The sequence below is a fragment of the Nansenia antarctica genome (assembly GCF_963989245.1).
Source record: "Nansenia antarctica genome assembly, chromosome: 9".
NCBI lineage: Eukaryota > Metazoa > Chordata > Actinopteri > Argentiniformes > Microstomatidae > Nansenia > Nansenia antarctica.
The window spans coordinates 31,707,716-31,735,220 of NC_137679.1; the positions used below are offsets into that span (position 1 = coordinate 31,707,716).

General features: G+C 41.9%; 1 protein-coding gene across 1 annotated transcript; it reads right to left on the bottom strand.

Annotated features, from left to right (window-relative positions):
- Positions 1 to 2,677: 2,677 nt before the first annotated feature.
- On the bottom strand, positions 2,678 to 27,352 carry LOC308165540 (aminopeptidase N-like; the record flags this gene model as incomplete). The annotated part of the gene is made up of 38 exons (XM_080539690.1): positions 2,678 to 2,845; positions 3,092 to 3,173; positions 3,626 to 3,766; positions 4,014 to 4,181; positions 4,632 to 4,742; positions 5,031 to 5,122; positions 5,283 to 5,430; positions 5,527 to 5,582; positions 5,708 to 5,841; positions 5,953 to 6,035; positions 6,252 to 6,430; positions 6,818 to 6,883; positions 7,039 to 7,104; positions 8,649 to 8,792; positions 9,165 to 9,278; positions 9,942 to 10,096; positions 10,177 to 10,303; positions 10,668 to 10,807; positions 12,304 to 12,446; positions 12,984 to 13,599; positions 16,195 to 16,327; positions 16,827 to 16,908; positions 17,076 to 17,216; positions 17,624 to 17,791; positions 18,259 to 18,369; positions 18,936 to 18,991; positions 19,386 to 19,519; positions 21,062 to 21,138; positions 21,779 to 21,954; positions 22,045 to 22,110; positions 22,217 to 22,282; positions 22,769 to 22,912; positions 24,349 to 24,462; positions 24,890 to 25,044; positions 25,660 to 25,786; positions 25,910 to 26,052; positions 26,358 to 26,500; positions 26,739 to 27,352. 38 exons carry the CDS (start codon positions 27,350 to 27,352, stop codon positions 2,678 to 2,680), a joined length of 5,583 nt encoding a protein of 1,860 aa, XP_080395816.1.
- Positions 27,353 to 27,505: the final 153 nt, after the last annotated feature.

Below are 27,505 nucleotides of genomic sequence, written 5' to 3' on the forward strand. Positions count from 1 at the left end.
AGTCCATATTCCTGCAGCATACATTTGTTATGTGTTTCTTGTAGTAAGTTCACAATCAATTGACAATGACAGCGATATCACACAGAGGTTTACTGCTGTATGTATTGGCAACTAGGACATGATGTCCATTGATTTGGTGTCAGTTCTGAATTAAGTGACAGCAGACAGCTCACCATCTTTTGTCTTTTTTCCTCAGATTCCCAGTGATGTCTACTATGCTTCAACTATGACACAACAGTGCTGGATGCCTCAACAACAACAGCAGCAGCAGCAACAGCAGCAGCAGCAGCAGCAGCAATACATGTACGCTGGACACTACTGAACCTGAACATCAGCCCAGAGACTATGAATTTTCATTGCAACAATGACCTCAGTTGAAATATTTGAAGAGGACATTTTCTGATTTTGTAGAAAATGTATGTATTATTTATTGATATATATAGTATATATATATATATATATATATTTATTTATTTATTTTACTGTGAATAGAATTCACAATGTGAAAAAATAATAAAATGTTTTATTTATGAAAATTACCTTTGACTGTTCGTATTTTTTTTATCTTCAGGATTATACCAGCATTTATAGAACAGGCCCCATAGTCACAAAGCATCTCAGATCTAGGTTCAGTTTTGCTTTTTTAATAAGACTATGGACACAGGTGGGGACATGATCCTAGATCAGCGCTCCTACTCTGAGATGCACTGTGAAATAAGGTCCAGGTCATTGATGAAAAATGTGCCTATGACATTTAGAAAACTCACAGCATGCTCACAGGGTTTTCATTCTGTGATCTATATAAATTTTTCTGATTCTAAAAGACAAGCATGAAGCAGTGCTGTAACATAAACATCAGAGCTGTCGTGATGACAGAGAGGTGCTAAATGGAAGCTTCACCTCCTGACTAAAGTCCTTAAGGAAAGAGCCCCGCTGTGTTAGCTGTCAGCTGGGCAGGCCAGCGGGCTAATCAGCAGTTAGGCGGTAGTTTATGTCTGAGGTCAGTAAACATTGTCTGTGCTTGAAGCACAGCAGGACACCTCTCATGATACACATTTGGTCCCCAAAGACCTCCGAACTGCAAGTGATCCAGCCTAAATTAGGTTATGTTGTCAGGTCTCAGAAAACACTTCAGTCAGTACAAAGTAGGGAGAGAAATCACTTCATGGAGCAAAGGTTTTTCTTTCAAGTTTATTGTCACATTACACAAATGTAAGAGAGTACAATTCTTAGGTTTTGGTTCCTGACATTGCAGCATAAGACAATAAGGCAATAGGCATAATTCAAGATAAAAAAGTGACAATAGTACAGGACATAATTGACAAATAAGACAGGATACAATTAGCAGTACAACTAGTAATAGAATAGATAGTTCAAGTAGTAAGTTTCATTTCTGAATCATAGAAAACGATGAGGAAAAAAAGTCAGTTCTTCTACATTCTTGAGGCAAATAAAGGCTAATAACTATCAGCTGTTGCCTGGCCCGTGAGGAAGTGTTGTAAACTGGGTGTTGAGCTGGGAAAGAAGCTGCTTGGAGGTGAGGATCATGATGATGATACCCCAGCTGCCCCAGAGCCCTAACCCAGACTGAGGAGGAGGTTGTATTCAGAGATGACATGTAACACCAGGGGAGGCTGGTGGAGGTAGAAATGAGAGGACAGGCTCATTGTCATGCTTGGATTGGAACGAAGAATGGTATCAAACCGGCATCCCCTTATAGCAACAAATATCCACTTCCACCTCTGCATCTGTTGTGTTTCATCGAGTTCCCCTCTATAAACTGATCCTACGTAGAAACCTGTCTTATTTCACACTCTGCCCCCTCCCTAGTGCACACACAGACACACTTTATAGTAAGCAGGCCACAGCAGATTCACCCAACAATGAACAATGAGCTCAATGTGCTTATGACTCCCTTATAGAGTACCCTCTGTACAGTTCCTCCACTGTTAAAAAGAAAAAAGTAATCCTTTCTTCTTCTACCACTGTGACCGCCAATGGCACCCGGTCGTAGCTTAGATTTTTGCTTATGATGACTGATAGATGGACAGATTATTCACTTTAGACAAAATGTAATTGTTGTAAGTCACTTTGGATAAAGTAAGTAGCCTTGAGAACCGATGGTTCTCGAGCCTAATGGAGCCTAATGGAGCAGGAGCTCCTGTTTCAGTAGCGTGAGGCGGCTTGATGTACAAGTACACCCCCTGGACATGATGCTGGTATGTCGCAGGGTCTTTGGATCTTTGGATAAAAGCCTCTGCAAAATGTCAAAAATGTAATTTATTTTTGAAATGTTTGTATATAAACTTTATTTGGTCCAGAAAATAGTTTAACAAACCTGTTACAAATAATGATAATACAGTATCAACTGAAATATCTGCATTCTAGACAAGTACCATTCATCAGTCTGTTAAGGTGATTCCTCTGTGAACCATTCCAGTACTTCCTCTCAATATTACATGAAAACAATGTCATATTTGCCCCACATAATTCTTTTTGCAATGTTACATTTGAACTGTACATACACTATTGGTTCTGTAAAATGTTTAAATGGATCGAACCATTTAAAAACATCAATATAAAATATGTTCAAATATTTGCATTATAGACATATCATTCATAGCATTTTCAACTTGAATTGAAGTACATCCGTACATGAGGAAGGTTAGTGGGTCTCTTAAAGGTCCAGAGTGGCTTTGGATTCTTCTTCAAACCATGTCAGGACCTTGGCTTTGTTCTCAGCCACCCACTTCATGTTGGCCGTGGTTCTCTCAACAGCCTGTTCCACGGCCGCAGACGCAGACCCAAACCCTGTCTCTGCGTGGTCCTCCTTGAACTGTTGCAGCTGTGACAGACCAGGCAAGAGACACGTTACGACAAGGACCACGTTGAAAATAAGTGTTGTTGTGTAATGGTTTCATGTGTTATCCTCTGGACTCTTGACTTTTACCTGTACAATTGTTTTATCAGTATGTTGTCACATAGGATCATCAAACCATAAAGAAGAGGCTTGAGGCAAAGTTTGTGATTATAATCACAAAACGTGACATCAGTAAAGACAACAATAAAGGGTTGAGTCACTGGGCTGTACCTGTTTGAAGTCAAACTCAGTGGAGAAGCGCCTCGTCAACCCATCAATCAGCCTTGAGAATGAGAAGGATCCGCCACCATAACTGAAGCAAACACAAACATTGTGGCAATTAGATTATATTACATTAGATTAGATTCAACTTTATTGTAATTGTCATTGAGTACAAGTACCAGACAACGAAATGCAGTTTAGCATCTAACCAGAAGTGTAACTGGTGTTAGGTACAGTATGATAAATACAATAGGTAGTAGGTATATGCACAAGAGGGATAACAGTAAGCTATGTACAGTTAAGGCAAGATATGTACAGTATGGTGTATAGATGAGGCGTGTACAAATGATGTGCAGAAATGTGCTATGTGCAAAGATAAGTATGTGCAAACAGCAGTAGTGCAAAGGGTAATTGCAAAGGGTAATCTGACGCATATAAGACTTATTTACCTGAGTAAAACATTCCATATAAACAACACTATACAAGCAACATACATTTTTAGGTATTCAAGATAAGCATGTTCTACTCAGCTAATCCACTCACTCGTTGAACAAGTGGTCCCAGTTGGATCGGACGAAGTCCCAGGCCAGCGGCTGCCCCACGACATTGCCAGCGATGGACACAATGGTGGCCGTGGCATCCTGCTTCCGAATCTTGTCTGGGTCCAGGCAGTACTGCAGGTACCTAAAACACAGACACATGGACCAATCAAATCCCTGCACCTGAATGTAGAAACTGTACCACTGAAACCACTTTGACACTGTCAATGTCTGTCAGGGTTCGACACTCGGCCGGAGTCCTGACGTAGATAATTCAAAAAAAATTTAGGGGGGCCCACATTGAAATGTCTATTATTATAGGGGGGCCCTGATGTATTATGAGGGTGCTCCCTATTGTCTGTTAAAGCAGATGTCCTGTTGGCCATCCTCACCTGTTCAACAGCCAGGGCACTTTGGAGCAGGAGAGGGCATACATAAGCTTGTCCGCCTCAGAGGCGATGGTGGCATTTTTGTACATTCGCCAACCAAAGTCCCACTCCTCCACCCCTCCTGCACCTATGGCATTGCAGTACACCGTGGACCTCAGGTTGGGATGAATCCTGGATGACAGAGGGCGAACAGAATTAATGACAGTTAATGACAGTCAAACATTTAAAAAACTTCAGGGTCAAAGGTCAGGAGGTCGGAGCCTATTGGCGGTCGCTGCTCCTGTGGCCACTGGTCTTTTTTGGTTTGTTTGTTTGGCTTATGTTCCATACAAACAACAACAACACGTTTATAACGTCCATGGTGGTTGCTGGCTACGGGTCTTTGTTTGTTTCGTTGGCTACGGGTCTTTGTTTGTTTGTCTGGCTTATGTTCCATACAAACAAAAAGCAGTCTTATAATGGTTAACGATGTGGAAGTGATCTCAGGACTCTTGTCACTTTTTTTATCTTGACTCATGCCTATTGCCTTGACTTGTGCTGCAATGTCAGGAACCAAAGCCTAAGAATATTACTCTCTTACACTTGTGAAATGTGACGTAACAATAAAACTTGAGGACTCACGGGTTGTTGGTGGAGTTGTTCATCCATTGTTTGTACCAGCCGGTGGTCAGCTCCTCACAGCCGTCCACGCCGGAGGAGCAGGCGATAGAGATGGCGTTCTCCTGGTTGTACCTGTCGATGGAGATGACAGATATGTCATATGAAGATTATGAACAAATCGAAAATTAATGAGGCGCATAGTGGCGTAGCACACTAACGTGCATACTGCATAATCGCAAGGTTCCTGGTTCGATTCTGACCCTTGACATATCTTGCATATCATCCCTCCTCTCTCTCACCCATCCTTGCTGTCACAATCTCTACTGTCTCTTTTATGAATAGTACATTAATTTGGATTAGACATATTTTTTAACCTAGCGTTTTTATTGTGTATCGACAGTATAAGTTAGACCTGCTTACTGGGCTGTATGACTTGTGGGGAGATCTGTCCAATTGCCAGTTAGGTCTTTGAAGTGGTTGAAGAGAGGTGTGACTTGTTTCTTGAGGTAAGCCTAAAATATAAGGATATACATTTGAAATAAATGTCATGCATGATCTTGTGACTTGGTGCAATAGAAATCTCCTTATGAATCTCCTTCTGGATATAGAAGGTTTTGTTAGATGTATTCACTTTTATGCTTTTTTACACTTAGAAAATGTTTCACCACCAACCTGCATAGGGCCATAGACCTCACTACGGTCGAACATGAGATAGAAGTAATTCAGGTTTCGATTGGCAGTCTGCCACGGCATGTACTCCTTTTCATTGATCAGGAACCTGGTTGTGCTCAAAGCCAGTGTCGTGTCCACAATTTTTGCCCTAAAGAGAGGATAAAATAAATAAAAACATAATTTAGCCAAGTAATCAAAACGTTTTATAATAAACAGAATATTTTTGTGTGAATAACGGCCTCACCTTGCAAGATTAAATGCATCATCTATCAGCTGAGCTCGATTGATCTCTGGAATAACCTGAATGATAAAGAACATTATTATTTTTGTATTATTATTATTATTAGTAGTAATATTATTTTTTATTAATATTTTGCAGTTAAATAAAGCATATTCAGTGAATTTCCATTGTACTGTATCTTTACCCCGCGGTTGAGATTCAACTCGTCAAGGAGGCGGTCCCAGTTAGCAGCATCATAGTTCACCCTATAGAAACCAGCCACTTTGGTATTCAGCAGAACCCACTCTTGTCCACTTGTTTTCATTGGTAGATGGTCATCTGTGTTTAGATGTTAGGGAAATAAACCATCATCTAAGTGATCGAACAGCCTAGTTAACGAAACCTCATCTGTGTCTTAGTTTATTAGTCTGTGTTGTTCTGTAACGGTACCTGTTTTATGTTCCAGCCAGTAGTACTGTTGCTGAACACCACCTGACCGTGTCATCCACTGTATTGGAACAAACCATGTGTAACTACACACACACACACACACACACACACACACACACACACACACACACACACACACGCAGACACAGACAAACACACACACACACACACACACACACACACACACACACACCGGCTATTAGGCTTTCACATCCATATCGGACCGTTACCATAGCACACACCGTAAAAGACAATTAAAGCTCAAGTGTAGTGTTGCCTTCTGAAATTAGGTATATTACTTGTATGGAGATGGTCTGTCCGGTACAGAGTCAGGGTCCAGCAGGAAGTGCTTCTGGGTGATACTTCCTGTGGCAGTATCTACGGTGACCACTGGTAATCCCATCTGGAGAATCCAGCGGTTCATGATGTCCTCAACGCTGTGAGGCAGATTTAAACTAGGGGTGGTGGAGTCAACTGCCTGGAAATTACAACAACAACAGCGAATGGGAACAGAGTACAGTACAATGTATGAACACAATAACTGAGATTAAAATGATTTAAGATAATGATTTTAGATTAGATTATATTAAACTTTATTATCAATGCAGAGTACTAGACAACAAAATGCAGTTTAGCATCTAACCAGAAGTGCAAATAGTGATATAAGAACATGATATAAAAACATGACAATGATAGGTACAGTATGACATGTACAGTAGTTTAGAGGTATATACAGTTGTGAGCTATGTACTGTTAAGGTAGCTTATGTACAGTATGTAATGTACAGATGTATAAAAAGAGGCTATATTAAAGAACTGCACTTTGTGAACCATTGTTTACATTAAATGTGACTAGAATGTATTACCAGTTGTAGGTGCTTCCAGAGGTCGGTGTAGACTGTGCTATTGTAGGCGAACTCCTTCAAGTACGACTGTAGAGAGAATGTACATCACATTTAGTATTATACATTTTTTTGTACTATGTACTTTGTTGACTTACTCCACAATTCATTCACGTTCACAGACAACAGGTTACCATCATAACACCTCCCCTTGATGAATGTCATGGTATGAATATGATACTCACACTCAGTCCTTTAGCAAAGACAGGCTCAGTCAGGAACTCGGAGAGCATCCTCAAAACAGCAGCTCCCTGGGAAGACATGATGACATGATGACATGATGACTGTTGTTATTTAATTATTCATTATTTGACTTTCTGTCAAAGACAGTTCCTTTTGTCTCTGATTTAGAGTACACTCATGTACACAAGTACACGCACACACACATACACCCAAACACTTCCACATCAGTCATTATTATTTGTTTTATATTGCCTTTAATGGGACTGTGTTTACATAAAACATTTAAAATAAAATATTCCAAAAAACATGATGGCTGACGGTCAACACTGAATGGATGAGGGTCTCTAGAGGAGGGGTCTCCAACTCCGTCCTGGTGACCTAATGGGTGTGCAGGCTTTTGTCCTCGCCAAGTAAGAACACACCTGATTCAACGAATCATAACAAACCATCGTAAAATCATAAGCCAGACTGAGGACCATGGTCAGTTGGTTTATGAAAGACATGTGTTGGTGTTGGGCTGGAACAAAAGCCTGTATATCCATTTAGCTCTCCATGATTGGAGTTGGATAACTCTGCCTTTGAAGGTACGCTAAAGATTAGTATTCGATCAGCTTGTATAGAAGGAAGCCTGCACATTTAGGGTTAATGCAACTGTTACGTCCCCATGTGTCCTTGTTGTGTTTCCTTCCCCTTCTGTGTTCTCCTGTCATTCTCCATCCAGGTGTCGTCAATTGGCCAATCTATTCCCTCATTCATCATTCCATTCCCGTCCAATCAGAAGGCTGCCTATTCTCCAATCAGAGGGCTGCCCGTCTGTTTAAATGTTCCTCATTGCCTCCCATTGTTAGTTGACTGTTTGGTTGTGTTTTGTTTGTTAGTTTGTCAACTGTTAGCTTTAGGTTATTTGTGTTATTTAGTACGTACTTTCCATTTAGTAGTTTGTTTAGATTAGGATTAAGCTTGGTTGTTTGTTTGATTTCATAGTAAGTACAGCTTATTTTCTATTTGTATTGTCACGCACTAGCCATAGGAAACAGGCATAGGTGAGATACCCTTGGGTATACATTCCATCACGTAGGCTCATCTATGTTAAATACAGTAGGCAGCGGCTGTCATTATGTAGAATTGTACACTGTTAGGGTCACACTTTATTCTTTTGTTTCTTTGGATTGACACCGCTCATAGTCTGCCTGTTGTCCTATGGCTTGTGTTTTTGTACCTCACCATTTGTTAATTAAATCATTGCACTGTAGTTCGTTGGTGTTGTGCCTTTTATTAATATTTTCCCTCCCACACTACAAGTGGCACATTACATTACACCCTTTATGTTACGGCTCCCCCCTACACCCCCTGTTTTAATCTAGTGTGTTTGACATTGCCTTTTCAGGAGCTAACTAGGGTAGTGGTGGCCTCGTGGATAGTGAGTTGAACTGATGATCAGAAGGTCATGAGTTCAAATCCCACCTGGGAACACCACCACTAGTGTGCCCTTGAGTAAGACACTTAGCCCTAATTTACTCCAGGGACACTGTCTCCGTGTAATCTCTGATTGTAAGTCACTTTGGATACAAGTGTCTGCTAAATGGTTCAAGTGTAACTACTGGCACCATACCTTGCTGTAAGTGATTGAGTCAAACAGTTCACTGATCTGCTCAGGCCTCATGATGTCCTCCTCATTGGAGGACAGGGGGTGAGAGGAGGCCAGGGCGTCCACACCCATCACCCCGTGGATCTCATTCAGGACAATCAGATCTTTCTGTGAGAGGACCAATAATATTAAGTAAAAATGAAAAGGGCCACACGTTTTCCACACATTTCTATTTCATATTCAAACTTGCACTTAGAGAAGTGTTGTCATTTTTTAGTTAAAACAACAAATAGAACAGAGGATGTCAAACAGCTATTTCCCTAAAGCAATCAGACTCCTGGGGAAATGCACTTGAAGCAAGCAAAAGACTGTCTCCCCCAAACCATCCCCACTGCAAAAATAATACATATACTGTGTATTATGACTACCTGCACACTATCTGATTATTTGAACACTACCTAACTACTACTTGAACTTCCTGTACTGTATCATATCTATACTATATTACATATTGTATGATATTGCAACAACAACACTCACAATATTCCAGTTAGGCTCAGCAGAGTTGGACCCCAGATAGGAGACGTAGGTAGCAAAGCCCTCGTTCAGCCACAAGTCGTTCCACCATTTCATGGTCACCAGGTTCCCGAACCACTGTAGAGAAATTCAGATTCAGATTCAGATTCAGATAACGTTTATTGCCATTATGCATACACATATAGGAATTTGCTTTGGCATTACAGTAAGTGCGTTTATACTTTTTTCACGTGTATACAAAAACAAATGCAAAAAACAGGACAGACAACAGTGCATTGGATAGTGCAACATATATAAAGTGCAGTGCAGAGTTTTTACAGTGAGTCCAGTGCATATTCAGTCCTGGGCAGACTTGGGGGCGGGGGGAGGGGGAAGCCAGAGTCATTTATCAGCCTGGCGGCTGAGGGGAAGAAACTGAGCCTGTGGCGGGCCTTCAGTGCCTTAGGCAGCCGCAACCTTCTTCCAGAGGGAAGCAGGGTGAGGAGGCCGTGGCCGGGGTGGAAGGGGTCGGCCATGATCTTTCTTGCCCTCCTCAGAGCCCTGGTGTCATGCAAGGAGTTGAGGGAGGGCAAGGGACAGCCGATCACCCTCTCTGCTGAACGTAACACCCGCTGCAACTTGGCCTTGTCCTTGGTCGTTGCAGCAGGGAACCAGGTGATGATGGAGTGGGTGAGGATGGACTCTATGATGGCCGTGTAAAACTGGATGGACCCTGCTCATACAGAGAGGGGAGTACAGTACAACAGGCTACCTATTATCAGTACTGAATGAAAAACACACCATATGAGCCAGTTCATGAGATATGACTGTTGCCACCCATTCCTTATCCCCGTTGGAGGAGCTGGCAGGGTTGTAGAGCAGGGCCGTCTCTCTGTAGGTGATGAGACCCCAGTTCTCCATGGCCCCTGCACTGAAGTCAGGCAAGGCTATCTGGTCTGCAAGGGAAAATACACTCTGTTACAAGAACAAGAACACAGCGTGTGTCGCCCATATTCTAACTCGGTCGTACTCTTACCTGATTTGGTTAGAGGATAGGGAGAGTTGTAGTAGCCCTCGAAGAACTTCAGTATTGGTCCTGTTTTTTCCAGGGCATAGTCCCCCTGTCCTTCCTCGATGGCTTTTCTTCTGGCCCAAATCCTAATCTGGAAATAGAGAAATAAAGGCTTTAATCTGGCTAAATTAGTGCCTCACTGAACGAAAGGTAGTCAGAATGATAGAAGAAGGAAGGAGGCAAGAGGGAGCAGGGAAGAAGGAAAGATGCATTGATTCCAAGGGCCCTTGGAATCCCACTCAGATGCACTGAGCTGGTAAGCACACTAGAGGGCAGCAGAGAAGGGGCCATAAACATGTCTCTCTCATTCTTAAGTCAAAACAAGAAGTGACTTTTCTTTGTAAATATTCTATCTCTAAACTAAACCAGATTAAGTATAGTTATGATTGTGTTGTTGGACAGGAATGGTTACAAACAGTAACAGGTAAATAAGCAATAGGATAAATAATGATTACCAAAGTTTCTCCTTCCACAGGTGCCCCAATAGACACAAATTCACTGACAACAAACGCCAGTAGATAGGTTGACATAATCTCTGTAGGTTCAAAGCTGGTCTGGGCGTAAGACTGGCCATCTATGGTGACGCTCACCGGCGCTGTGGATGGACAGAGTAGGAGGTTAGTGAACACTCTAAGGGAAAAGTACTGTATAATTGATTACACAACTTCCTAAAAGTCTGGCAGAAATTAGAATATTGGAACAGAATTAATAGTGATGTCCACCGGCTCTGTGGGTGGAGGTTAGTGAACACTCAAAAGGAAAATAATAGCCTCCCGTATTTGCATAATTGATTCCAAAACATCGGAAAATCGCAGAAAATAAAAAAAATATTAAGTCTGGAATAACTAGCAGAATATAGGAAGAAAATACTCTGTGGAATGAAATGTGGGGATCTGGGGATGAGAGCACATTCACTCAGTGACAGGGGCGGCGCTAGGGGGTGGCTACTTGGGCTCAAGCCCCGGATGTTTTCTGAAAAGCCCCGAATGTTTTACTTAAAAAAAAAAAAAAAAAAAAAAACTCTCGTGAGTAACGTGCAGTACCGGAGTCCAACAGAGAGGCAGCAGCTGCGCGACATTAGCCTGCGTACTGCGTAGCCTGCCCTGCCCTGAAGAAGAAGTGATCTCATTCAGTGCCTGACTTGCAAAATTGTAAGGATGGATATCCCAAAGTTGTTTTCAACAAAACAAGCGCCAAGAACTGTTGCAGCAGCAGTATCAGCAGCTGACAACAATAACATCACCAGCAGTGATGACATAGATGATGTTTCAGGTTTGTGAATCTTATTAGAAAGGTGACTGACTCACTGACACTACTTTTCCGGTTTGCTAATGCTAGCTGGCTATCATAACATAACGTTATGTTATAATGAAAATGAAACATAGCAAGGTACTGTTACGGTACATGGTAAGAAATCAAACAAAGGATAATACTTATACAAATAAAGTGAATAACAGGCTGATAGTCTTTGATATCTGCACTCTGGTTGACTGAGTAACAAGTGAAAAAGAATGATGTAACGTTAATGTTACAGCTAGTAAACATGGAGTAACCACATTAAGTATGCCCTTATGGTAGTATGTATGTATACAGAACATGACTCAAATCTATCCTAAGATGTAACGCTAACTAACTAAGTTTGTTTAATGTCCCAGGGGGGATTTGATTTCACAGTACTATACACAGGCCAACAATACATGTAATATATCGTCATATAACACAGGACAAGACAATCAATACAATATAAGTGGTGAGCACAGAGTCTGCCCTGATATACATACTGTAACATAACTAGCCTCAGCCCATCAATTATGTAATTCTATACATAAATGATGGTGACTGACAGGGGGAGCTACGTGTGCTGACCTCCACAACTAGTTTGCTTCATTAAAGGGTGTGAATGTATATCTGTTCTCCAGTGCCTTTTGTCCGCTTTAAGGTGGTGGTAAGTTGAAGGTTGAAGGCAAAATTTTCCGGCGCGCTCCGCGCGCACATTATATTCTCCCTCTGGGCTAAGCCCCGGATCTCCTGCGATCCTAAATCCGCCCCTGCTCAGTGACCTGATCTGAACGCCGCCAACTGCACACTTACCGTAATTCATGGCGTTGGCCAGAGCCACCGTTCCATGAGGGTGGATCAGGGTCATGTGGAAGATTGCCTTCATGGCTGGCTCATCAAAGCAGGGGAAGGCTTTCCTGGCATCTGTAGGCTGCATTTGAGTGGTGGCTACGACTCTTACGAAACAAATGTAAACCGTTAGAATAATAGAACTGGAGACTGTCTACAATTGTGATCATTAAGTGTCAGCAGGGTCGCTATATTGAAATTCCAGCTGATATTTTGTATTGCATATTGTAGTTGACAAAACGTCACATGCTTGAAGCTTTTTTTTTGTTCATCACAATTCAATTGTATTACATTGTGTTGTTGACATGTTGGTTGTTAGGCTACTGGCTGTTGTTGTTGAGCAAGGAGCAGGATCCCAAAGCATTTCATTATGTCAATTACAGCTGTAGGTGACCAATATAATTTGATTATAGGCCTATTTGATTTGATGGTAAAACTCTTACCATGTCAGTCAGCAGTATATGAAATGCTTGGTGTGCATCTCTTCTGGTCATATTGAACAACATGTAAAACATATCGTTTTGACATGTTGACGAGAGTTATTTATCACTCTCCATGTTGAAAAGTGATTGAGTTATTGAGAGAATTCTCAATTCTTCACTCTGTGTAGTGCACAAAAAGAACACTCGAAATATGACACTTACTTTTTCACCCCATCCTCGAAATATTCACTTCTGTAGAATCCTCCAAGATCGTCTGCAAGCTCCCCTGTAAACTCTACATACATCATATAGGATTGTCCAACAATCAGCTTGCTGTTTAGCTGAACCACAAGGAACTGGGTGTTCACTTGTAGCCAGGAGTCCTTTATGGGAGGGGGGATAGCTCCATCCATTCCAGTCAGAATCGCATGGCGACCCTCAAACAAGGTCAGATTCAACTTGTTGGAGTGAATGAGGATAAGGTCCGTCTCCTTCACACATTTAAACACCACAGCTGACCGTCCTGTGAAGATGTACATGCCACCTATCTCTTCCAGGCGAGGCCACAGGGTCACATTGTAGCATGCAGGAGCCAAGGAGTCTGGTAGTCTGTAGTAGTCCCAGGGCTCCTTCGGGGTGGACGGCGTGGTGGGACTGGTGGGAGGTGTAGTAGTTGGGGGTGCGACTCCTCCATCAGTAGGTTTCACCTCACTCTTCGACTTCTCTTGAGCGTAGACAACAGACAAGGCTATGATGGTGGCCACGGCTCCAGCTGCTGCTATGATGCCAACGATCCCCACAGCCTTGGTAATGTAGAAGCCTTTCCCCATGTCTGACTCTATGTAGTCGAAGCAACCAGAGAAAAGGGACTGAGAAAGGGGTCTGTTTCTTATTTATGCTCTCACTGTGGACTACCACAAGTTAGAGTTAATAGCTGATCTCACGGGCAGGGACAACTTGAAAAGTTCCAAACAGCTATCGTAAAGATTATCGTGATAACAGAGTGCTGAACAGCTCTTGTACTTTATCCTTATTGTTTCTCTATAAGAGGCCTTCCCCTAAGTGATTGTTGTGTCCCAGCAGAATGCATAGCAGTGATTCCTGGTGTGTAGACTGTGTATATAGTGACTGAGTCTGGTGCTAACATCTGGTGCTGATAAACTAAGAGTGTAACATTTCAAAACAACCAAAAAATGTATGTACAAGTAAGTATTGGGACAGTGAAACATTTTTTCTTCTTTTGGCTCTATACTCCAATCCAATGTTTAGATTTGAAATCAAAACAATTACCATGAGGTTAAAAGGGCCATATTAGTCATTCTTACGTTTTCTGATAGCTGATATATGACACCGTGGTGCTTCACAGTGTTATTGCATAATGAGTTGAGTCCGAAAATTGCTCTTTAGGTCAAACTATGTCTATTTGTTACATTCTATTTTCTTAGCTTCTCCTAAAACGATTTCACACGTGTTGTGACACAGGCCATTTCATACAGCCACAGAGGTCCGCAGTCTGACATGTGACACTGTGGCCCTTTGACCCATGTGCCCTGTTTGAAAAGTCAAATATAACCCTCCGAACCCCCTTCACCAGGTTTTTTTGCAACAAAGTCAAGAAACCTTTCTTTTCACATTTTTACCATTCAGCAGACAGTGTCTCCCTGGAGTAACCTTGAGCTAAGTGCCTTGCTCAAGGGCACACTAGTGGTGGTATTCCCAGGTGGGATTTGAACTCTTGACTTCATGATTACCAGTCCAACTCACTATGCACTAGGATGCTCCTAGCTGTATCTGGCGTTACTTTCTCAAATAGCTCCATGAATGACTAACACACAGTGCACCGGTTCTTTGAGTATTTTTTCCCCCCCCAAGAAAAGCCAGGAAGCAAAACTGTTTAGTTTAGTATAGATTAGTTAAGTATAGATTCTCAGCTTTTATTTGATGGTATTAATGTCCATTTCTATTTCATGGCATGAAAGGTATTGGGATAATTAGCTTGACAGCTGTTTGTGGTTAGTTAGGTGTGTTCTGTCACGTAATTTGTGCAGACATAAGAAAGCTGTAAACATTGTGTCTTGATTCTAGGCTTTGGGTTTGCCCTTGGAGTCTACTATTTGCGTGTCAACATGAGGACCAAAGAGGTATCACTAAAAGTCAAGGAAGCTATTATGAGGCTGAAAAATCAGAAAAATATAATCAGCCCAACCCTAACCCTAACTCAAGACTTAGTAAAATCAACAGTTTGGAATATCATTAAAAAGAAAGAAAGCACTAGTAAGCTCAGCAATTGCAAACAGCCTGGTAGGCCAAGGAAGACCTTTATAGTGGATGACTGAAAAATGCTCACCATAATTAAGAATAATCCTCAAACAGTTGTCCAATAAATCCAAAACACTCTCCAGGCATTAGGTGTGAATGTCAGAGACTAACATCCGCTAAAGACTTCAGCAGCCGAACTACAGACGCTACACTGCAAAATGAAAACCACGAGTTAACCTCAAAAACAGACACCCGCAGACGACTTCAGCAGCCAAACTCCAGAGTCTACACTGTAAAGTGTAACCACTAGTTAAAAAACAGGAAAGCCAGGTTACAGTTTGCTAAAAAGTTGAAAAATATTAATATTTCAGTTTGCAAGAGGAAGAGACATATGGAGAAGAAAGGAACTGATCCACACAGCACACCAGCTCATCTGTGAAACATTATGGTTTGGGAATGTACTATAAGCCTCCTACTCGAACTGGCTAACTTGTAAATTGAGGACTGGGGTCTTAATTGAGGACTGACTCACGCAGAATGAATTTGTGTACAGAAACCTCTTGTCTGCTGTACAAGTGAATGCCTCCAAATAATTCGGTCAGACAATGACCCCAAACATACTGCCATAGAGACTAGGGAGTATTTTAGAGCGAAAAAGAGGAACGTTTTTTGACTACCTGAAGATAAGATTTAAGGCAAAACATCTAAAAACAAACAATAACTGAAGGTGGCTGCAGTACAGGCCTGGCAGAGCATCACCAAACATACCCAGCGTTTTGTGGGGTCAATGGGCTAAGGCATTTATTCAATGCAAAGAATATGTAACCAAATATTAAACAACAGTGCTTTATTTGGACATAATAGTAATCTGCCCCAATACTTTTGCTGTCATGAAATAGGGAGATTATCTAAACATGGTGTTGTATGTACACAAATACCCTCACATTAAAAGAAATTGGAGAATAGTGCAAAAAGAAGATACCATGCTTCTTATTAAATTGAAATAACTGTACATTGCAACTTTATTAAAAATGTTTTTATTCATTTGTGATTTCATAGTAATGCAGAGCAGAAATCATCTGTTTTATATGAATAATCAACACAGGACAGTAGATCATGAAAAACAAATATGGACCAAGTCATCATATACTACATCACATCTCTGACGTGTCACCAAGAAGTAAAACTTTTGGCTTGTTCTCTGCCACCCATTTGATGTTGGTAGTGGCCTCCTCAATACCCTGTTCCAGCGCCAGTGTGCCTGAGCCAAACCCTACAGCAGCATTGTCCTCTTTGAACTTTTTTAGCTGTGAAACAAAGAGAGACCAACCATTACCATACACATCTACCGCTGTCTCAGGGTTCAGTTTCCTTGCGTTTTCAGTTTTTGTTGTTGCCAGAACAGACATATGACATCATACACCTGGAGGCAATCCAGGGGAGGCTGGTGGAGGCAGAAATGAGCCTGTTCTCTGATTTCTACCTCTACCAGCCTCTCGTGCTGGAGGCACATAGTACAGTTAAGTCAGTAAACTCTTAATCTGAGCAGCCCACACTTTACTGGAAGTAATTAGATGTACCTTTTAGCTGTAAACATTCTCATTCGTTTAGTCAATGTGACGGAGGCAAAAGTTCAGTTGGACATTACTGGAGGCTAGCCATTCCAGACTACTTCAAAAACATTACAAAATTCACTGTGTTTCAAAAACAATATTTGTCATGTCACAGTTTTCTGAATTATTGTGAACTGATGTAGCAAGAATGATATTTTTGGAATGAAAACCAGTCTCCTGTTGACATGCGTACCTGCTGAAGCTCAAACTCAGTTGAGAATGTAGTGGCTATGCTCTTGATAAGCCTTGAGAATGAGAAGGATCCTTCTCCATATCTAAGGAGAGAGAGAGAGGACACACTACATATTTCCCCTGAGACATACAGTATTTTGATATTCACTCATTCAGCCTATACAATGTCAATGATTTCCTTCGATCTGTGACAGTCTGAACTGTAACTGGTAACAGATCTGTAACTGGTATCATGGGGGCCAAAACTTACCGTTTAAAGATGATGTCCGACTTGTCTCTGAGAAAGTTCCAGGCCAACGGCAGTCCCACCACATTGCTGGCTACGTACTGAATGATAGACAGTGCATCCTGTTTCCGAATCTTATCTGGATTCAGGGAATACTTCAGGTACCTGCATTATTAACACAGAGAGGTTTTATTGCTCACTCGTTACATTCACTAACACCTGGGCCACACTGGATACCTCTACCTCAGTTTCATTTCAACCTCCATGTTGACAGGTTAGAGCAGCCACACAGCCCGCGTCTCACGCTGTGTGGCTGCTCTAACCTATTAACATGGGCGCCGAAATGCTGCACATGCACTGCTGAGGTAGAGGTATCCGGTGTGGCCCAGACGCAACATCCCTTCCATTTAGGCCCATCATTACTTCAGGTAATTGTTGGTTTGCTTAACGACTCCCACAAAACACTGACCTTAGATGAACTGACAATGATCTCCAGTAACATTTTTTATTTTACAGTAAATGTTCTAGCTGCTGTGGAGTATCTGGATCGCGTTGTGCTGTGCGCACTGTACCTGTTGAGCAACCATGGTTTTTTGGCACAGGAGAGGGCAAACTTCAGACTGGAAGCCTCAGAGGCCAGGTTTGTATTCTTGAACACGGCCCAAGCAAAGTCCCACTCCTCCGCATCACCCTCGGCGATGGCACGGCAGTACACCGTTGTCCTTAGGTTAGGGTGAATCCTGGGAAACGTTGTGTCAATGGAGAAATGCAAAACCAGAGCAAAATCAAATGTGATTGTCATGTAGTACATACAGTTGTAAGCGATATAGTGGAATTCTTTATGAATCTAGCTCCTCGTGCAACAGCTATCAATAAATCAACAATACAATATAAATCAGGTAATAAAGCAATGAATTAAGAATGATAATTAAGCTACCAGGGGTGAGTGTCCCAAAACGTACTTAGACTTGGATTACCTGTCACTGTCACCCATCGGCCACAACTGCTAGAGGGGGGCCACACTTTTGCCGTCGATTTAGAGCAAGCTACCACCCATCAATCAAGAACTACTAACCGTGTCGACAAAACACCCATCGATGAAAGACCGCTAACAGCCCCTGCCCCCCCGCCCTCTATGAAATACTTCCTTCTCTGGATGCTCATCCCAGGTCGACCATCACCGTCAGTGTATCAGTGTAGTACTCACGGGTTGTGGTCTGGGTTCTGCATCCACTGTTTAAACCAGCCTTTGACGACCTCTTTGCAGCCCTTGTCGCCCATCTTGCACGCCAACGACATAGCGTTGATTTGATTGTATCTGAGACACACACACAGAGAGAACAAGACTGAAGACATCATGACAGAACATGGCAAAAAATAAAAAATCTTCATGTCAAGGGGGGATTCTTACTGGTCATGAATTCGTGCAGGTACTTTGGTCCAATTTCCAGTTACAGTTCTGTAGTGCTCAAAAAGAGGTTTGATTTGTTTCCTGAGGTATACCTTTGAGACAAACGATGATGAGAGTTGTGTTCTTTGATATTTTCTAGAGACTCAAAAAAAACAATGATCTCTATAAAAATTATGAATGAAAGTGATTGATGGGCATCAGTAACATTGATTAGCTCCCAGTATTTCTAAACCATCTAAACCAACCTGAAGGGCTCCGTACGCCTCAGTCCGCTCGAACATGAGGATGTAGTATCTGTAGTATCTTATAGCTGACCGCCATGGGATATAATCAGTCTCCTGAGAGAGGTACTCTGTGGTTCTCAGAGCCAATGCTGAATCTATTATTTTAGCCCTTGATGAAAAATCAAACACAATGTCAGTCTCCAGGTCACAGTAAATGTCTGTAAAAGCTTAAATCAGAACGATGTTCACCTTGCAAGGCTGAAAGCATCATCAATTATTTGAGCTCGGTTGATCATTGGAATGACCTGCGGAGAACAATAATGAAGTGATGCTGATGAACAGAGAGAATCTTGTCTTTCTTCATCTTCTCGTTCTACAATACACATGTTATATCTACAGTATAATAATAAAACACAGTTACAAAGTGCTTTACGGAACAAGATAACATAGTACACAGGATGAAAGCCACAAAATCATTAAAACATAGGACATAAGACCTGATGAAACAAAATGTATGATAAAAAACAAGTGAAATAAAGGCAACGAGAAGATTAAAAACTTGACAAACAGATTTACAAAAACAAATGCTACGCTGCCGTGAGGGTTCCACGTTGTGTGCGGTCTTATTTCATATCAAATACCTGATAGTGAATTACAACATTGGAACAATGCCTTCATGATCATCATAATAATGCTCACCTTGTGGTCAGTTCTCAGCTGGGTGATGAGGCGTTCCCAATTGGCAAGGTCATAGTTCACCCTGTAGTAGCCAGTCAGGTTTAGGTTGACCAACACCCAGTCATCTCCACTTGTTCTCATTGGTAGGTAGGTGGCTGGTGAAAGATATCACATGTCAATGGCTTAACATGATGATGCTCCTGGCTTTTCCTGAAAAAAAGATACTCAAAGAACCGATTACTGAGCAGTAATGTAATACAAATAATAATAATAGTGTTATTGCCATGCAATAAACTAGTCAGTCAATTGTTAGAATTTGGTATTTTATGCTCTAGGCAAGGGGTCCGCCATAGCCGGCAACCCTGGAGCAATTAGGGATTCAGTGCCTTGCTCAAGGACACCTCGAAACATGACCAACCAGGGTTCAAACCACTGAGCTGCCGACCTTGCGATCATTAGATGCCGGCTCTACGTCCTGAGTTACAGCCGCCCCGGCGAGATGCGAGTCATTCATGGAGCTATTTGGGAAAATAACGCTAGATACAGATAGGAGCAGGGGGGGGGGGGTATATTTGACTCTGGGCATTAACTTTACAAACAGACTTGTCACATCACACTTCAGAAATCTGTACAAAATGCCATACGTCACGGCAAGTGGGAAATTATTTTAGGAGGCCCAAAATAGACATGCACTATATGGACAAAAGTATTGGGACACTCAAACATCACACCCATATGTGCGTGTTGAACTTCTCATTCCAAAACCATGGGCATTAATATGAAGTTGGTCCCACCTTTGCTGCTATAACAGCTTCTACTCTTCTGGGAAGACTTTCTACTAGATTTTAGAATATAGTTCATTCAGCCACAAGAGCATTAATGAGGTCAGGCAATGATGTTGGGCGAGAAAGACTGGCTCGCAGATGGCGTTCCAATTCATCCCAAAGGTGTTCAATGGGGTTGGAGGTCAGAGCTCTGTGTGCAGGCCAGTCAAGTTCTCCCAGACCAAACTCGGCAAACCATGTCATTATGGACCTCACTTTGTGTATGGGGGCATTGTCATGCTGAAACTGGAAAGGGCCTTCCCCAAACTGTTGCCACAAAGTTGGAAGCATACAATTCTCTAGAATCGCATTGTATGCTGTAGCATTAAGATTTCCCTTCACTGGAACTAAGGGGCCTAGCCCAAACCATGAAAACAGCCCCAGACGATAATTGTGTCCACATACTTTTGTCCATATAGTGTACTTTGACCTAAATGATCTGACTAGATTCGGAAAAGATAATTGTCCAATAATATTGTGCAGCACCAGGATGTCATCAGATAAAAGGTAGATATTAATGTCATGTCTTTTGCACCATCTGGTTAGATGCCAAACTACATTTTGTTGCATCAGTACTTGCACTTTGTGCAATGACAACGTTTAATCTAATCTATTTAAGGGTTAGGGTTATTCTATTATTATCTATTTAGACCATTTTAGTTTCAACCGACAATAAAATAGCGATCACTCATTTACATTTTGGGCATTTATCCAAAGTGACTTACAACATTGTCTAAGTAAGTGAATCTCTAATCTAATAATCTGTAAATGATTGTTTTATAATACACAATATCATTTAGATCTGAATGTTGAGGTGTGTTAATATTGTAAGATAAGATAAGCAAAAAGTAGAGCATAAGTCAGTTAGATTACCTGTTTTCTGAGACAGCCAGTGCTGCTCACGCACCTCTCCCCTCACCATCCATTTCATGGGGACAATCCATGTGTAGCTCAAGACAAAGTTGAAAGTCTACAGTAAACATATTGTCCACCATGGAGGATATAAGTACATTACAGTTTTTCCTCAATTGCTTACACACTAACATCAGAACTTAACACACATTTCCTGCATTTTGCAGTTCTAAACCACACAGTTAACAAAACACTAAACACAATTCTCTTCATTTGGCACAATCTTCCTTGATAAAATGTGTGCTCACATGGAAAACACTACCATTCAGAATGCTTAACTCAAACCACCGATCACACTCCTCATATGGGCAAACACCTATTGCTTTTGAATTATCAATCATAGCTTTAGCAATAAAAGGTGAGGTCTCCTGTGTTGGAGAACAATGGATGCCAACAACTGAGAGGTGTGAGAGTCAGAAGAGGAGGAGGAGGATGGGCAAGAGGATAACCAAGGAGCGCAATTGCCTGTGATTTGGGCCACTTAAGTTGACCACGTTGACAAAGTAGGCTTCAACCTTGCAAAAAGAGTTCCCCGATTACATGGTGGGGGACAATGGGGGTCAGGAGGAAGACTTTCTCTCAGTTGTTGTGATACAACACACTGACACACTGGCTCTGACCAATACAAAATGATGCTGCTTCATATAAGTAGTTATTAGTACAAAACATTAGTCATACTCAAATTCAGATGGCCTGACCACAACAGACTCCGGGTCCAGCAGGAAATGTTGCTGTGAGATGTTTCCTGTGACGGTATCTATGGTGACCACTGGGTATCCCATCTGGAGGATCCAGCGGTTCATGATGTCATGAACCGAATGGGGTAGACTCATGCCCGGGGTTTGGTTCACTGCCTGTGAATACACACGTGTCAAATAACGTGTCAAGTTAAAACTAGATGAATAGATGTTTATAAAATATAAAAGTAATGAAATAGAACTTACTTGCTGAAGATGATCCCAGAGATCTGTATAGTCAGCATTGCTAAAGGCAAACTGGTTCAGGTAAGTCTGCAGAGAGATGGGGGGGGGGGGGGGGGGGGAGAGAAAAGAGGCCAAGGTTTATACAAAAATGACCCATCTATGACATGTTCTTGACATTACTGTTGGTACTCACACTGAGTCCTTTGGCAAAGACAGGTTCTGACAGGAACTCTGAGAGCATCCTCAGCACTGCAGCACCCTGGGGTGAACACACACAGGAAAACATTCTCTCATAAATAACACTTCTTCAATGTAGTGTTATTACAGGGTTACTACACAGGTATGGGGGCGGTGGTAGCCTAGAGGTTAGAGAGGCTGGCTAGCAATCGGAAGGTCGCTGATTCGATCCCTGCCTCAGGAGGGAGCTGCCACTAATTGCTCCAGGAGCACCGACTATGGCTGACCCAGTGCCTAAAGCAAAAAATACCAAATTCCAACAATTGACTGACAAGTTGATTGCATGGCAAATAAAATATTATTTTCTTTTTTATTCTTCCATAGCGGCAACTTTGTTTAAAGTGTGACCCTCTCGGTATAGACATGAATGATTTATAGCCATGATGATTGATGACTATATGATATAATTTTGGCACCGTCATCACTCCCATAAACTCTCCTCCATTCTATAATTTTAAAAGGCCGTAAATGTTTAGGGTTGTGTGTAGCGTGTCTGTGGTGAGAGGACCTTGTTGTAGGAGATGCTGTTGAACATCTCGTTGATCTCGGAAGGTGTGTTGAGCTCCTCCTCTGGACGGGACAGGGGGTGTGAGGAGGCCAGGGCATCCACAGCGAACACACTTTGCAAGTCATACAGGACGATTGTGTCTTTCTGTGGAAGATCAGAGCATTAACATGAGTTAAGGTCCTTGGCTCAATCTGCATACTTTTCAGTTTTTTTAAGATGTTTATTTAGCTATTTGTTTTCTGAGAGAAGATTATAAGATGGATGTCAACAATAAATGGATCACTAACAGATAAACTGTTTTAAATGCATGCCTTGTATCATCATATGCATCTACAGTGCCCGGAGTAAGGAATGGGACAGTGAAGCCTTGTGTGGCTTTTATTTGATGGTATTTGTGTACATATTGGTTTCACCATTTAGAAATGTTTACACTTTTTACACCTAGTCCCCCTGGTTCAGGGTACACAGATTTATCAAATGTCCAATTTAAGCACTAATTTTTGGCATTTCATTGACAATCCTTTGCATTTTTGAGACTGCCTTAAGTCTGGGACCCATTGACCCAACTAGACACTGGGTGCCTGTACTGCAGCCATCTTCAGTTTTAATTTGTTTTGAGATCAAAATCTTACCAGGAAATGAAATGCATGTCAAATTGCATTTAAATCTGAAGATTGACCTCTGAAGATTGACCTCTGAAGATTGCCAGTCAAGAACATTACACTGTTATGTAATACTCCCTAGTTGCTATGACAGTATGTTTTGGGTAATTGCCTTAAAATATGATGAAGCTCCTTCCAATTAATTTTGAGGCACTTGCTTGTACTTGAGCAGACAAGATGTTTCTGTACACTTCAGAATACATTCTGCTATTTCAGGGTACCCATAGATTTATCAAATGTCCAAATTAAGCACACATTTTTGGTATTTTGTCGATAATCCTTTGCATGCAATAACTGCCTGAAGTCTGAGACCCAATGACCCAACTGGATGCTGGGTGTGTTCTCTGGTGATGTCCTGCCATGCCTGTACTGCAACCATGGTGATGCCCTGCCATGCCTGTACTGCAACCAGCTTCAGTATCCATTTGTTTTGAGGTATTTGTATCAGGAAATGAAATGCAAAAAAATATTGAATTGGCCAGTCAAGAACATTACTGTTATGTAATACTCCCTAGTGGCTATGACAGTATGTTTTGGGTCATTGCCTTAAAATATGATGAAGCGCCTTCCAATTCATTTTGAGGCATTTGCTTGTACTTGAGCAGACAATATGATTCTGTACACTTCAGAATACATTCTGCTGCAGTTACATCGTCAATTGACCCTTTGTCAAGACCCACCCTCCTAGGCTACTGTTGCTAGGTGGGACAAACACTAGTCTCGTGGGGGTTCATTTCCATTGGAAATAATAGAAAATACCGGGAGATTGATCTTGCTTAGTTAAGTTAGCCAGTTCTAGTGGCAGCTATACATGCCCTAACATTAACACCCCCTCCACCATGTTTTACAGATGAGGTGGTATGCCGTACATCTTGGGCAGATCCTTTCTTTCTCCAAGAAACAGACAGCATCTCTTACTATGTCCATGGTGGGCTCAGCATAGTCTGCTCCCAGGTACTCTACGTAGGAGGCGAAGCCTTCGTTGAGCCATAAATCGTTCCACCACCTCAGGGTCACCAGGTTCCCGAACCACTGCAAAGGAACACATCATTCTGGTTTTAAATTGATTCCAGATCCACCCCCTGGACTCTCCAGCCCATGTGAAACAAATGGGCCTGTTTAGGAAATTCCCATCCACCTATCAGAACACACAATGAACAATTGACATTGCTTCAACCAGGAAGTGAGGCCATTAGTTATACAGGATATACAGTTTTACATTTTAACCATTTAGCAAACACTTTTATCCAAAGAGACTTTCAATTAGACATTAAAGGGACACTCCCTGGAGTAACTTAGGGCTAAGTGCTTTACTCACTGGTGGTGGTGTTCTCAGGTGGAATTTGAACTTATGATCAGTCGAACTCACTATCTCCTAGGCCACCACTATGCCTTAATTACCCCTTACCCCTCCTTGAACCAGGAAGTGGTGCTATTAGTTATACAGGATATACAGTACCATGTGAGCCAGCTCATGGGAAATAATTGTTGCAATTCCTTCTTTGTTCTGACTGGAGGAGCTGGCAGGGTCAAAGAGCAGGTTCCTCTCTCTGTAGGTGATGAGACCCCAGTTCTCCATGGCCCCTGCACCAAAGTCAGGCAGGGCTATCTGGTCTGCAAGGGAAAAGATACAGTATGTATTGTTTAGAGACAGTCTTGAGTTGTACTGTATGAATAAGACACAGGCTATGGCTAAATGGCATATTATTATACCATTTAAACGACTTGTGAATTTAGTCAGTTCGTATGCATTTCTTCTTATGCAATCTTAGGAAATGGGGGTCTTTAATCAATAAGTTAACTTTTCCCAGCTTGATCGTGACATTTACGGTTTGTAGATGGACAAGAATGATGCCAAGCATAGACTGGTAAATGGACTGCACATATATAGCGCCTTATTCCAAAGTGCTTTAAACTGGCCTCTCATTCACAACAACAATGGCAGCAAGCTATCATGCAAGGCACCGGACCGCTCTTTGGTAGCAATTTCGGGTTCAGTGTCTTGTCCAAGGACACCGACACGTGACCAGCCGGATCAAACCGCCAAATCGCAGACCTTGCAATCATTAGATGCCAGCTCTACCTCCTGAGCCACAGCCGCTCAGTATTGGTATAATCCCTAGTTGAGGGTTACTTGGCTATTTGAAATCAATGTAGTGATATAGATCCAGGTTAGTACACACTCTTGCTCCAAGGATCTACTGCAAATGCAAAGCTACTGTAACCTACCCGATTTGCTAAGTGGGTATTCCGCTTTGTAGTAACTTTCAAAAAACTTCAGTATTGGCAATGTAACATTTAGGGCATAGTCTGCCTGGCCAGCCTCTATGGCTTTCCTGCGACCCCAGATTCGAACCTGCAAAGGAACATTCGAGCAACTGAAGAAATGCATGACATAGGCGCAGGACCTGCAATATCATATGAAAGAAAAACAACATTAAAGCACATTTGAAGAAGAAATTATTTTTAATTGAATTACCAAAACATCACTGCCTTCCAATGATCCACTGACACTAGCAAAGTCGCTGATAATAAATGCCAGAAGATAGGTCGACATTCTTTTAGTGGGTTCAAATGTAGTCATGGCGACAGGAGTGTCATCTATGGTGAGGTTGACAGTCTCTAGAATAGAGGGAAGAGATAACTCAGCTGGATGGGACGATTGATCAAACAGTCTAACCATTAACAGCATTCAGTTGTTGATTTTCTGATGACATTGTGTCTATATCACTCATTATACATGTTAACCATTGCTTGCTTAACCTTTGAAACAGCTGTTCTGCTGTTTTTACAGCCGGTTTGTATTGTAGGCATGAACATGTGATTCATGATTGTTTTGTTTAAATGTTCATAATATATTACACTCAAACTTGTTTTTTCCATGTTGTACATGTCAAAAGGCTACCCTGTGTAGAGTAAGAACTAACCGATAGCCATGCTGTTTGACAAAGCCACATCCCCACGGTCATGAATGAGTGTGATGTTGAAGACGGCCTTCATAGCAGGCTCATCAAAGCAGGGGAAGGCTTGCCTGGCATATGTAGTCTGCATCTGAGTTACGGCAACAACTCTAGGAAATAATGAATCATAAACAGAATAAATAAGCATTAATACAGCAGCAAACACTACTGTCAACTGTTTAATTCTGATCAAGTCCCTGTGAAAATCACATGAGTGCAGATGCTACTTGTTAGTCAACAGATTTTACCACAATCAGATGTTCATAAACAAATGTTATACAATGCTTTGCAGGAACATTTTCTAAAAACAAAAGATATTAAAAACAACACAAGATAAAAAACACCTACTTTTTCACACCATCCTCAATATATTCACTCCTGTATATTCCTTCCAGATCATCAGCAAGCTCTCCTTGAAACTCAGTGTGAAGCCTGTAGACCTTTCCAACCGTTAATTTACCATTTAACTCAATCACAAGGTAATTCGTCTTGTTCTGTAGCCATGTAGTCTTTATGCAAGGTACTTTGGCTCCATCCATTCCAGTCAGTATGGCATGGTGACCCTCAGACAAGGTCAGATTCAACTTGTTGGAGTGAATAAGGATAAGGTCCGTCTCCTTCACACATTTAAACGCCACAACTGACGATCCTGTGAAGATGTACATGCCATCTACATTCTCTACCAGGCGGGGCCACAGAGTGACGTCGTAGGTGACAGGAGCCAAGGAGTCTGGCAGTCTGTAGCGCTCCCAGGGCTCCTTTGAGGTGGTGGGCTCTGGGACGTCATTGTGCAGCAGTGCAACGTCATCGAGCAGCAGTGCATCGTCTCCATATGGGCCCCTGTTCTTGGCCTTCTCTTTGTCATAAACCACAGACAAGGCCATGATGGTGGCCACAGATCCAATACCTACTATGAGACATACTAAGCCCAAGTTCTTACTGATGTAGAAGCCTTTCCCCATGACTGATGGAAGGTGGTTGTCCTGGTTCCTCCTCAGTTTACGGGGATCTAGTAATATGGTACAGTTCTCTAATTTTCCACATCGAATAGCTAAGGGGAGGAATGAAACGTATGCATACAATGATCATACAATGAGGAAGCAACAGCCCTAGAA